This window comes from Accipiter gentilis, chromosome 6 (genome assembly GCF_929443795.1).
Source record: "Accipiter gentilis chromosome 6, bAccGen1.1, whole genome shotgun sequence".
Lineage (NCBI taxonomy): Eukaryota > Metazoa > Chordata > Aves > Accipitriformes > Accipitridae > Astur > Astur gentilis.
The window spans coordinates 18480997-18494026 of NC_064885.1; the positions used below are offsets into that span (position 1 = coordinate 18480997).

General features: G+C 43.9%; 1 protein-coding gene across 2 annotated transcripts in view; it reads right to left on the reverse strand.

Moving 5' to 3' along the window:
* Positions 1-4387: 4387 nt before the first annotated feature.
* The window catches only part of ARHGEF4 (Rho guanine nucleotide exchange factor 4), a 185010-nt gene continuing 176367 nt past the window's right edge, over positions 4388-13030 (reverse strand). For both annotated transcript variants that reach the window (XM_049802631.1, XM_049802633.1), the window contains 5 exons: positions 11558-11687; positions 10512-10643; positions 9201-9444; positions 8419-8496; positions 4388-7159 (listed from right to left, as the gene is read on the reverse strand). In XM_049802631.1, coding sequence (XP_049658588.1) covers positions 7002-7159; positions 8419-8496; positions 9201-9444; positions 10512-10643; positions 11558-11687 — 742 coding nt within the window. In that variant the 3' untranslated portion in view covers positions 4388-7001. The remainder of the gene's footprint in view (positions 7160-8418; positions 8497-9200; positions 9445-10511; positions 10644-11557; positions 11688-13030) is intronic.

A 13030-nucleotide genomic window follows, 5' to 3' on the forward strand; every position in this document is an offset into this window, starting at 1 on the left:
TGATGTAGCTTGTTAAGGAAACATGGGAGACACGGTGAGAAATGAAGTGTGATGCGAGATGTTAATCCCAAGGCAGGGCAAGCTGTGATTTGCTGTGTGGCCAGGAAGGAAGGAGTGCCCTTTGGCCTCTCACAAGCTTGAGACTACGTGGCTGTGAATAATAAAGGCAAGTGAAATCCAGCTTGCTGCTGTTCTTGAGCATGCAGTAGGCTATCCTCCGATACCCCACCCAGATCTGTGTAGCACGCAGCAGAGAAATGCAGGGGAGAACTGGGGCTTCTGCCATGTCCTGGTTTTGACTGCCTTCTTGCTCTAGCTTAGCTCTGAAACAAGTTGTGTTGATTTGTCTCTGCTGAAGATTGATATCCTCCCCTGCACTATGAAACTTAAGTGAACAGCACTGCACCTTCAGTGGGTTAAAATCATCTGAAAACACTTCAATATTTTTTTTTCCAGTTAATTTCTATCCATTACCAAATGGATAGAAATTTTAACCCATTACTTACCTGAAGACCTGATCCCACAGCTTTGCTTAGGGAAGGAGCTCTGGGGACAGGGACTTTCTACTGATGGGCTGGTACAGGACATCGTAGTTGAGACCTTAAGATTGTACTGATGTGGTGCTGCTACTTGTCAATAGCAGTGCCAAGTCCTGCTAACTTTAGTAGAAAACTTGAGTAGCAGCAGGTACAGGCTGAGGCTCCAGCAGTTGAATGAAGGGTGAACAGCTCCATTCTTAAAGCTTTAGGAATTATTGTATGACCATATTTGCTGTCCAAATGGGTATTGCAATGTTATAACCCTCATTAGCAGGTACACAGTGGTACTTGATGTGAGAAATGAAAATGGCTGACTTGGTAACAGTAAAATAACAAATCAGCACTTGCTGGATGCTGTACCACCTCGCAGGTGCTGACAGTTTTTAAGCAGTCTGTGTAGCGAGTGGTACAGTACTTGTTCAAAAGAGTGATATTTACAAGTCAGTGGCAAGATTGATATGCTTAATTCTGCTGTGACGTGAAGATATGCTTCCACTACAGTAAATCTGGAGGAACACAGCCTGATATTATTTTGATATATATTGCAAAAGACGAAAGGCTTTTTTTATTAAGAAAAGCTGATTTCTGTCATTCTGGCATCCCAAGAAACGTAGCTTTTTTCAGTCTGAGGCTGTGATTCTCTTGGAAAGTCTGTTACTTGTAGATGCCTGAATTTTCAGTTGCCCTAATCAATGACAGGGGGGCCTGGCTTTCTGATGTTTCCAGGAAGCTGTTTGGACACCCAGATGGAGGCAGTCTGCACATCGTGGGCTTCTGATTGACAGACTGATGTGCCGGTTTTGCAGAGCTGTGTCCTGGACAGCTGGGATTACCTGCAGTGTATAGCAGCAAAGTGATTTACTAGGCCAGACAAACAAGGCTCCTCCCCAGCCTACACCCCACTGTTCTTCAGGTAACGGACACAACAGAAAAGATCTTGAAGGCTGCTTCATGGGAACTTTTATCTGTTATTTTGATTTAGTACAAAGACAGTTTGTACTGCTTTTGATGCTGTCAAAACTTGAAGCATAGGCATTTTTCTAGTGTAGACACCTACCTCTTCTGACTCAGTTATTCCAAACTAATAGTTCAAAATAGAGATTTTTTTAAATTTTCTTTTTGTCAGAGCAGAAACTAGATTATTTAGCAGCCACTGGTTCTCTTCATCTTACTGGTAGCGTCAGCGAATCATTCTTCTGATTGGTTCACTTGCTTTACATAAGTCTGTGTCTTGTCCAAGTGAAATCCGGGCAGATTTTACTCATTAAGAAACATGGCTGTTTTTCACAAGAAGCTGCCTAAACGGATAGCTACAGAAGGAGGGAAACAGAGCCAAAACCCCTAAAAAAACCCAACCCCCAAACCACCCCTGGATCAGGTTGTCTTGTCCTCTTATGTAACTCAATGCAGAAGTATTTTTCTGAATAGTTAGGTAGGTTCTGCCCTGAAATCTGGAGTGATTGATGGTGTTCAGAGTTGTGTCAGGAGCTTCAGTTTGTTTTTCATGAAAAGCTGCATTTCTGGCCATGTTGAAGGTGCGTTTCCAGAGGAGTGGGTACCGAAGTCTCACATCTCTGCTTATTCATGCTTCAAATGGACTCTTCTTGCAAATCTGTTGAGATTGTGTTGTCCATTAAGCTCAGAAAGCTTGACAGAAGCTGTACTTGTCCTGTTGTTCATATGCTGGAAAACCCTATTATTATGTTTAGATGATGACCCTGTGGATCTACGTAATGCATGAATGTTTTCTGTCCTACACGTGCATTCTCCCTGATACTTTGAATTGACAGTACAATGTAACTCCATTCAAAATCCAGATGCCAGGGTGAAGAGGAGGGACATTCAGTGTTGGCTAGTCTGTTGGCACTGTGTAAAAGATGTACATTTTACCATTTAATCATAACTTAGGAGATGAGGTGAGTTTTGAGTGTCTAATAATTTAAAACCAATGGAGGTTACATGTGATCTGATACACAGTTTGTTCAGGAAGTAATAGGTTTTGTGGTTAGAGAATCAGGAAGCAGTGCTGGGTGGAAAACAAAGGATGGCATGTCTTGATGAAATCCTCTTCAGATTTAGAAAGTGGTCTTTTGACATGCTTGTGCATGGGTAGGTATGTTGAGCAAAGTGAGTTTGATCCTTACCTGTTTATCAATGTCACTGCTGTAACACCACCTACTGTATTCCAAGGTTCCCACCTATTTCAGCGTGATCAGCTTTTATACCTGATTTCAGTCTTGCATAGGGGATTGGATCCTAGCTCCAAATGTTTCTTGCAAGACTAGAATCCCAGCTGAAGACATGCTTTAGAAAGAGTTCCAATAGGCAGTCAAGTAGAGAATGTATTCTCTCTATCAGAAATAGGTAACTTTTCATTGACTGGTATACTGTTTGGCCAGAGAAGTCTGTTTTGGCACTCAGAAAGATTTCTATAAGAAGTTTCTCTCTATAAAAAAAATCATTTGTGTGCACTGGTCAGACATGTAAGTTTTGGAAGAGGTGGTAAATAATCTGATAATTTAAACACCTCAATACATACTTACTTTTCAGAGTATTGGTACACAGATAATTAATAGTAGCCAATTCTTATGTGTGTTTTAGCAGGGGGAGGGCAGGGGTGTGTTTTATTTCCCTTCAAAGCTACTGCACTTTTAGGTGATATGCCACTGTCACACCATTTCATTCAGTAGAATAGGTCAAGATTTGTACTGGAGTGACTTCAGTGTAGATGTAAAGCTGAGTGTATAAAGCAACATACACGTTAAACACAGATCAGAAGTTGCAGCAACGGAAACTTGGAATAGATTTAAGAACTTTTTTTTTCATAATGGGGACAAGTGAGGTATTGAACAGAACACAAACAGGTTTTGGGGGAATCTCTGGCCTTGAGCACACGCAGATAGCAACTGGACAAGATGCTGAGAAACCTGATGCAGCTTCACAGTTGGTCTTGCTTTGAAGGGGTGTGCATGTTTTGGGGGTGGAAATTGTCCCAAGGTCCCTTCCAGCCTAGGTTCACTGGTCCAATTCAGCATTCCTCCCCCCACTTCCTATGAAGCTGATTGATAAGCTCAGAAAATTGATTGTTTCTATGCCAACAGATTTTCTTCCTGGCCAATCAAAACAAACATGCCATGGATAAGGAAAGGAAGGTGTAGACACTTAGGGTAAACACAGAAGTGACAAGTGCCTTCCATTACTGAGGAGTGCTGGCTGCAACTGCCTGATGCTGTTCTGGGTGTGGCAATGCAGTAAGGGTAATTCAGCCCTATGGATGCTGTGACAGGCCCACTGGGGTGTTGCTCTGCTTAGGGTGAGTGCAGCAACACTTCTTGGGCTGAAGCTTATGCCTGAGAGGCAGCAAACACTGGGGTGTTCCCCTGAAAGGTGTGTGCAAGGGCTTAAGCTTGTCAGAGGGGTGAATATTAGTTGTGGCAAAATGGCATTATGCCAGTATTAGTGTAGCTGTGGGAACAGGGAGCTGCAGGTAAAACACACACACGCACACACCCCTACACCCCCCCCCCCCCAGGGCAGACTGTGTCTACAGCCTTGGGTTTTAGCAGAGGCTGGACTGTGTACAGGCAGCTCTTACTAGTGTTTAGCTCTGGGGGAGGGGGAATGTCCAAACCATGTAATCTTCATGGCATGCAGAGCACTCAGTAACCTGGCATGGGTCTGGGAGGTGTCACTGTTAATTTTGGTACTTGGCAAGAAGTAGTAGAGCCTGATCTCAGTGGCTTCTTAGAGTCTGATTTTTTCCTTTCTTTTTTATTTGTTGTTTTTTTTTTTTTTTTTTTAGCCCCCCCCCCAGCACCTCCTCTCCCCCCCCCCCCCCCCCTCCCCCCAAGACACACTGTCCTCTCAAGTGTAGAGAACAAATGTTCTGTATCATAGTTCAGGCTGAGAGACCCAGCTGTCAAAAGCTCTTCATACTGTGTGCTAAAGCTTAGGCTGCCACTGTGTGCTGGCCCCTGAGGGGAGCTTAGCCAGCACTCATGGACAGTGTGTGGGTTGAAAGGACCAGAGGGTGAGGCCAGGCAATGCTGAGCACTGTAAGGCTGATAATGTAGATGTAATGTGCAAATGAGGGCTGGATTTTTTTTCTTTTTTTGGTTGGGTGTTTCCCCCCTGCCCCCCAAGTTCAGTGAACCATGCCTGTTTTGTGCAGTGTTTGAAGGCCATTCCTGCAGTGTCCCACTGGTTTGTTTTCCCAACAGCTGCATGGTATTAGAGAGGCATTTTTGACAAATGACAGACCAGACCTGTAACTGCTTGTGCTGGTTCAGGTCACTGTGAGGCAGTCAGGCAGCATCTCAAGGCTCTGCTTCCAGTTTGGCAAGCCCCATTTTCCTCTGTTGCTTGGGCTGACATGGTGGGGAGGGGGGAAGTGCTAAACCTTCCCTGGGCAGACATCTCTTGTGCTTCTGCATGGAGGGAAGTTTTTGGTCACCATTTTCTGTAGGACCATATTGAATGGTGATGTCACATCTGGTTCTGCCTAGAAGAGCATGGAGTTGTGTGTTTTCCCAGGAAGAGGGGCAGGGGAGCAGGCTGCAGGCTGTGCAGGTGGGCAGGTCCCAGGAGTAGCTGGGTTCTCTTTCAAGTATGTTTCTTACTTCTTGGCACTTGCTGTTCCTCTTTAATTCCATATTGCTCAAAGTGGGCTTGAGCACCCCCCTGCAGCTTTTTTGATGTTTCCTAGACATGTTCTCCATTTAAGTAACTAGCAGGAATTTGGGAGCTGGTGACTTGCTAACCTTGATCAGTGTTCTAAGTGACCAGCACATCTCCAGTATGGTCTCTGCTTCTCAAGTCTTCCATCCAAAGGATGGCTTTGAGTTAACCTCCTGGCATGGCTTCTGCTGATTAACGGTCTCTTTTTGAGCTGCAAGAGCAGAATCTCTACAGTGACTCTGAAGAGAAACAAGTACACAGACCTAGACATGTTGGAGACAAACACAGGCTGAAAGTCACTTTTACAAGTTTCTTTATGAAATTAAATGTTGCCCCTGGTCTGGGGGGAAGATAAGGTATAGTGCAAGAATGACTTTGTACATGCTACTGAATTCAGATATCCCTGGACGACCAGATTTTGGTCAGCTACAGCATCAACAAACACTGGATTTCTGAGCTCTGCAGACAGTTAATGCTCACTCACACTAGCATCATGTTGGAATGAGCAGGTGTCTTCCTTCCAGTGTCACAGGATGTCTCTTAAGCTAGGGAATTCAGTCAGTATGGCTTCTAACTCTCACTATGGTAAGGCAAATCTTTCCTTTTGCTAACCAAGTTTTAAATTAATTCTTTTTGGCCACAGTTTGAAATTTGGGTACTTAGTGAGACTCTTAATGCCAAATTTAGGCCTTTTTAAAGTGGCTTTCCATTTTTTAAAGGTGTCAAAAACCTGCAACAATATCCCTTGAAATGAGGGCCTGTGGAAGTTTGCATAACAGTCATGGTTTTAGTCTTTCAGAGTTCAACTGTAGACTGACTTCTGGGAGCTAGGTTTGCAAATATTGACCTTTCTTAAAAAAAAAAAAAAAAAGACAAAACAGGCATCAAGTTAACAACATCTGACAAGAACAATTACAGACTTACAAAATACACAGTTCTGATTTTTTTACCATAAATAAACACATTACAAACAATGAGCATTTTCATTGGCCAGGAAATACGGCAGAATGATGCAGAGACGAGAATCTAAGGAATTGAGTATGGTATTAATTAGGCACATTTTTCTCTAACATGTAACTCAAACCCACTAGAGAGATTCTTGAACTTTACTCATGCTGCAGGTTGATTGGCACAGTTTAATGTACTAGATAGTTCATCAGTGGTGTTGGAACTAAAGGAAAGGAAAAGGTCACAGTGCAATACTCACTGTTGTCTTGAGTGCCTGCAAAGGCGAACTGAATTAGATGTGTGTAAGAGGATCATGTCTCTGAGAAATGTGGGGAGTGGGGGTGGGCAGAGAGCAGAAGGGTTTATCCCTCCCTGGAAAAAAGTATCATGTCAGTGACTCTGAACTGTTGTTCTGTGCAAGTCAGTGGACACAGAGCTGGCAGGTGTATCAGCTGCCACCCCTTCTCTGACAGCTGCCAGACAGCAGTAGTGTTCACAGCAGGAAGGAGTGAGTCAAAGTACAGCTGACAAGCAAAATCTTTTCAGATGAGACATGTCAGGCTCATCCTGTGATCTCTTCCTGGAAGTTTGCCTCTTGGGCGCTGTGCAAGGCTGGCTCGATGGGACTGGCACAAATGCACATGTGTGCAAGCACATGCACAGTGTCTCACCTCAGAGCCAGTGTGGTCAGTCGGTCTGCAAAATAAATAGGGAAGGCAGGAGCACATGTGCCATCCTCTGTAAACAAAGGATTGGAAGAACCTGGGCTCCACCTGCCAGGACTGACGGATAAAGTGCTTTCTCAGAAGGGGTTCAGGCACAAACACGGGGCTGCCCTTATTTCCGGAAGGGCGTCAGCCTGCTGATGTTCTGCCAGAAGTTTGAGGGCTTGCGCTTGGGCTCTGCCAGCATGAAGACTTGCTGCTGAGGAAGTGTAGTAGGCAGGGTGGGATGCTTCTGGCGCATCAGAAAGTCATAGTATGGCCTGGTGACAGCTGTGGTAAGAAGGAGGTGGGAAGCATGTTAGTTGGGCGCAGGTCCCTTCCCCGGCCCCTGCCCAGTCCCTGTTAAAGCTGCAGGGGAGTGAATTGGTTTGTTTTAGGATTACCCTTAGTTTTGCCACTGCTTTGTGGGATTAGACTTGATGCTGTGGAAGTCCCAGAAATGTGAAGTGTACCTGACAGATGTTCTGTCAACATGACAGCAGGGCTGAAAAGCTGTAGCTCATCATTAGTGACAAACTTAACTAGTGCCTTTGGTTGTTTTGGGAGAAGCAGCTGATGCACATGTGCCTCTGTTGCCTGTTACAACTTCCTGCACTGGATTTCTGAGTCACAATGGTCAGTGCCTAGCCTGGGGACAGGGCTGGCTTCTGGGATCTCCTCTCCTGCTTTACCCCTAGGGCTTTGCTTTGTTAGAGGTCTGGCCTCCTTCCAAACTTCCCTCTGCTTGCAGCCAAATATTACTTCTGACTGACTTTGAAATTTAGCCAAGCTTTCTTCCTGGAGACTTGGCTAGGATTTAACTGCTGACTGGTACCACCAAAGGGAAGTGGTTGCCTCTCTGTGGGTCCAGAGGAAAGCAAGTTACATCTCTTCCTCTGGATGTAAAGGGGGTGGTGGCATCACAAAATGGGGTAGCAGGAATCTTCAGCTGACAGTGCTGCGGGCACAGCAATGTTCCTTTCTGTGCTTGAGTTTGCAGTCCCCTGGCTGCTGGTAGATCTTCCTTGTCTCATAAAGGTTTAATGAACAGCTCTGTTAAAGAGCATGGTACCTATCCATGGCACTCTGCCAAAATTGCAGGTTCCAAAGCATCTTCCACAGGCGCAACTGCCCAGGCAAGAATAGTCCCTGCTGTGGTGAACTTTATGACTCTTTACATGCTGCAAAACTTAGTCATGTCTTTTCACAAAGGGAATGCCATGCTGGTTGGAGAGCCTAGCTTCCAGGGAGAGGCTGTGACCTAGCCTTTGAAGAGAAGCTGCTGGCTTGTATGTAACTGTGGTTTCTGGCATAGTGCTCAGCCATCAGGTGCAAAGCAGCTCTCCTGTAGTTAGGAATAGTTTTCTGACTCCAGCCATCTGAGTCTGCCAGGAACTATACTGCAGGTTGTCACATCAGAGCTCACCATCTGGCCTCTTCAAGAGTTTGTTAATGCCACTTCATTGAAACTACTCCCATATAGTAAATACAGAAGCTTCCCCCCTCCCCCTGCAGTTCTGGCAGCATTTGTATGTTCAGATGTGACTTACCCTTAGGCTTCCCCGTATGGTGCTGCTTACTGGCATTCACCATTGCCTGCTTTTTCTGCACCTCTGTGATTGAAAAACCTTGAAGATAAAGTAAGTTTGTTAGCAGCAGGTAATCATTTTGTATCTCATAGGAAGACTCTGGCATAGACAGTAAGGGAAATTCAGGGGCAGCGAAATACCTGAGGTGAGAATTCACAAGCTGAAATTACTCCCAAAGCTGGAAGGGGCACTTACTGCTGCACAACTCTCCCTACCTCTCATGCAAAGTTTGCTGCCTGCTGTTCTCCCCACACTTTGCTGGGTGAAGAATTGAGTCCAGATCACTTGTGGTTCAAACCTCATTAAATCACACAAGTCTGAATTAAGCAGGATTCAGACAAAACAATGAAAACCCTTGACTGAAAATGTTTTGTATAGATATTGCCAAGTTGGGCACTCATGCTGTACTGCAAAATAATGGAAGGTGTATGTAATGTATTGACTATTTTGTTAACCCTGCCTGAACTCATTAAAGATGCATCAGCCTCCCTGAGGACATACTGCAGTGTCTACTCATGGTGGTTTCCTTTTTTTTTTTTTTTTTTTTTTTTTTTTTTTTTTCCCTTCAATTGCACAGATTCATTCAGAAGGTGCAGTTCAGCAGCCTGAGCTGGACTGGAGAACAGACTGTCTTCCCTGCCCTTTCACTCCTATGAATTGGCTGGTGGTTAAAAAAAGAAGGAAAAAAAGAAAAAACAAACACACCAAAACCCCACTGTCTCACAGCATTGCTCTTTCCATACCTGTCTCCTGGTCGAGCTGAACCTGTCTCCTTTCATTCTCAAATGCCTTCAGCCAGCGCTGTTTCTGCTCAGGCTTTTTTGCACAGAATAAGTGGACTTCCTCAGTGTCTTGGCAGTGCAACTTAAATGCATTTTTCACGCTGAGATTGAAGTCCTTGTCTTTCCCATCTTCTACATCTACTATTTCCATATCATCCATGTTGATCCGACTCTTATAATACAAGATGTCCCGGCGCAGAAGGTCCTGTAAGAGAGATCACACAGACTTGTAACAGATGTTACTGTTTCCTGTCCTTTCCCTTCCTTAAACATTCACTTTCTTTGATATGATGGCATATTTAATCGTCTTGGCAGTCATTACAGTCATGTAAGAAAAATTGATACTGGATCTGAATCTATGGAATTGCAGAGTGCTAAGCTTCTGTTGACAGTGAGGGGAATCATGGTTTCTTCTAGTGATGGAGTCAGGATAGGCTGGCATCTACTGTTGTGGGATATCAGCTGCCCTGAAGAGCTCTGAATGAGAAGCAAGCTTGTGTAACGACACATAATCCCAAATACTCATTAAGCCCATGTCAGAAAACAGTATTTGAATCCTACAGTTCCAGTTAGAAAGCCATAAAAATGCTAATTTCCTTTTGTTTTTTGTGTTGACAATGAACAATAAATCTGAGAGCAGTGATAAAACAGTGAGGGTCTCATGCCTAAGTTACCTGGAGCTACCTGTATGCCATGGATTATGCAAAAAACCCTGGCATGTTCAGTTCTGAAACTCCAATAGAAGACACCTTTCATTTGCTCTACAAAGGAAGATTTCTTTTATTACTTAGGTTATGAAAAATAGCATGGACTGTACATAGAGACTTACATATGATGTCATTATGGTCTTATTGACTGTTAAGGCCCGCAGCTCTTCATGAAAGCTGCAGTTACTTTCTGAATATGCTATTAATCTCATGTGGAAGTGCAGTTGAAAAAAAACATTTAAAAGAAAATGGTTGACAATGCTCATACTTGAGATGTATACAATAAACCCATACACTAAGCCCAGAAGCAGTGCAATGCCTTCCTCTCTTGCTTTCAGAATTAGGCCCGTAGTTAGTTCCTGTAGCTTGTTGCTGCGGTCAGGTGCACAGACCGCACCAGGATGTCAGAGAAAAGAAAGACTGCAATGAATGCACATAAAAATCTCTGTGCCCAATGCCCATAGAACGCCAGTAAGTATTAAGGAAACAAAGGGGTAGAAAGGGAGTTTACTCAAATTCTTTAGCATTGCAATAGATAGCAGTTGTGCCTGGCTAGTGAGGTTACCTTCTTGCAGCAGACAAGCTGGTGATCAAAGAGGAAGAACATCCTCTGTTGGCTCTTGGCTTGAGGGTGGGAGATTTTGGTTAATTCCCCAGAATAGATGAGTTCTGAGCTTCTGACTAGGACATCTTCACCCTGAGAACAGCACAAAGAACAGGTTGGTCTCAGCCATCTGAAAATGGGAGAAGAAATAAGCCCATAGTCTCATAGGAGAACCTCAGCTTGGCTGAGGGGCCTGTGTGGCCTGAATTCTTGCTGACGAAACTCTCTTCTGGGAATGATAGGGAGCCTCTGTGCTGGAGGACAGTCCTTGTCACATCAGGGAGATACTGTGTCCTTGGCATCTAGGGAATGGGAACTGAATTTGATTAGAACAATAGTGTGTTAAATGAAAAAAATCTCTTTTTCCAGGGAGTCTGTTCAGGGCAGCTGATGCATCCCTGACATTAAAGGCAGCACATAAGCAGAGAGCTGAGAGTTTAGCCTGACATCCTTTAGAAGGGAGACGGTCTGGTGTTCTTGCCTGGGGTTTGTTTGTTTTTTAGAAAATTAGTAGTTTTGTTTCTTTTCTTTAGCAATTTTTTTTTTAATGAGTCTACAGGGAACCTTGGGTTCCTTTGTCGCTATATCAGTGCTTGCCTTTCTGCAGGAATAATGTGGCTTATTAAGCATTAAGGGGCAATTCTGCTCATCTTGAGTTTGAAATCACTCAAGATAAAATGGGGGGCAAGAGGAAAATAATGGGATTTCACTAACCTACATGTTAATTTTATTCTCCAAGGAAAATGGGGAAGCAAAAATCCAAGGGAACATGCAAAGACAGCTGGTCTAGCTGGGTTATGTGCTAGATCTTTTCAATTGTACTAAAAGGTGGCATCTGTTTAAATTAAAAAAACCAAACAACAAACCCACACAAAGAGGGGCAACAGAACTGATGTAGGGCTAGATAGTAATCCTTATGAAGATCTTGCTGTAGGCAGAAGCTCTCGGAGGGGGAGAAGAGGGGCAACACAGAACATTCAATTCATGGGGAAAGTAAGTCTCTTTACCTCCCAGTCTTCTATTGAACTCTGCCACTGAGCAATTTTGTCAATGTTCTCCAGTCGCCGCTTTCTCTCATTGATGAGCCGAGCAACGTTCTTCATGGCGTTTAAGGCAGCTTCGACATCTTTAAAATCCCTAGAATAGGGCAGAGGTGTTAGGTATGACAAAACGACATGTGCTTATTGTACCTACACTCCAAAGGAGTGCAGTCTAGCATGGTCTAGAGCTGGAGAGCAGAAAACAGGAGTTCCACTTGCAGTTCTATCCCAGCTGGTTTATACTGGAAATCAGAGGTACATGTTTCTGTGGGTAGCTTTTCAGATACATCCTGGTTTTGAGGCACACATTATAGTCTTGTAACAAATCCAGGCCCAATTTGTGGAAGGGAAGGGGGTAAGCAATCAAATTCAGCCACAGATGTGTAAATACAAGTTGCTGGAAGAATCTCCAGGGCTTTCCAAGCCTCATGTTTTTTCCACAACATAATACATTATATTCATAATGCCACTGTTTTCATACAGGGACTGATTCTGTCATGTGCAAGTAAGGCAGTTCAGCAATAATTGGCTTCATTTCAAATAGGAGCTGATGGTTTATCTGGAAGGGTAGGACAGAAGCTGATCTACCCTCCCCCATGCACCATCTGCTGCCACCAGCTACTTCTGCTGAGTTTGGAGTACTGGGGAGGCTGTTCTGCACAACTTGTCTCTAACACAATTTTCAAAACATCTGTGTACTGCATTAAGGACCTTTCTGTTAAGAGGTCAGCTTCAGAAGAACATGCTTATAGATTTAATAAGACAGCTTAAAACCATTCTGTAATTAGGAAGGTAAAATTAAGTCAAGCCACAACAGACCAATATCAACACTTTCCTTTAATACAGATTTTTCATGTTTTATTTCTGTAGCTAATTATTTCAGATGCTTTAAGTGACATAGTTCCTCGAGCCGAGAGCAGTGCCTTCACCCTGAAACTAAGCAAGGGATTTGGATGCTTTTAAGCTAGTGCTGAAGAGGCACTGAGTGTGCATGGCTTGACTGCTGTAGGCCACGACTTCCCACTGGGGAAGCACTGGGCAAAATTCATGACTACCACTCAGCCCTGATGTACTGGGGGGCAGTTACATGGGTGTTCTGGGGTAGTGCTTTTGGAGGCAAAGTTTTCAACACCACTACTGGAAACATTTAATTCCAAAGTATGTATGTGCTGGTATCACAGATCTGTGGGCCTAATAAAATAGAAAAGTACCATTATAAGGTGGACCTTGGAACTCCAGATCTGTAACAGACAGGAAAGGCCAGTGCTACTGTAGTGGAAAATGATGTATTTGATAGAAAAATACTTTTTTTTTTTTTTCCTGGTTACTATGAGGTAACAGAAGAATCATGGTATCAGCTGCTCTTGGCAAGCTGCCATCAATACATGATTCTGCATTTGTCTATTTCCATGAGACCAGTCTCACTCCTTCCCTCCCCAC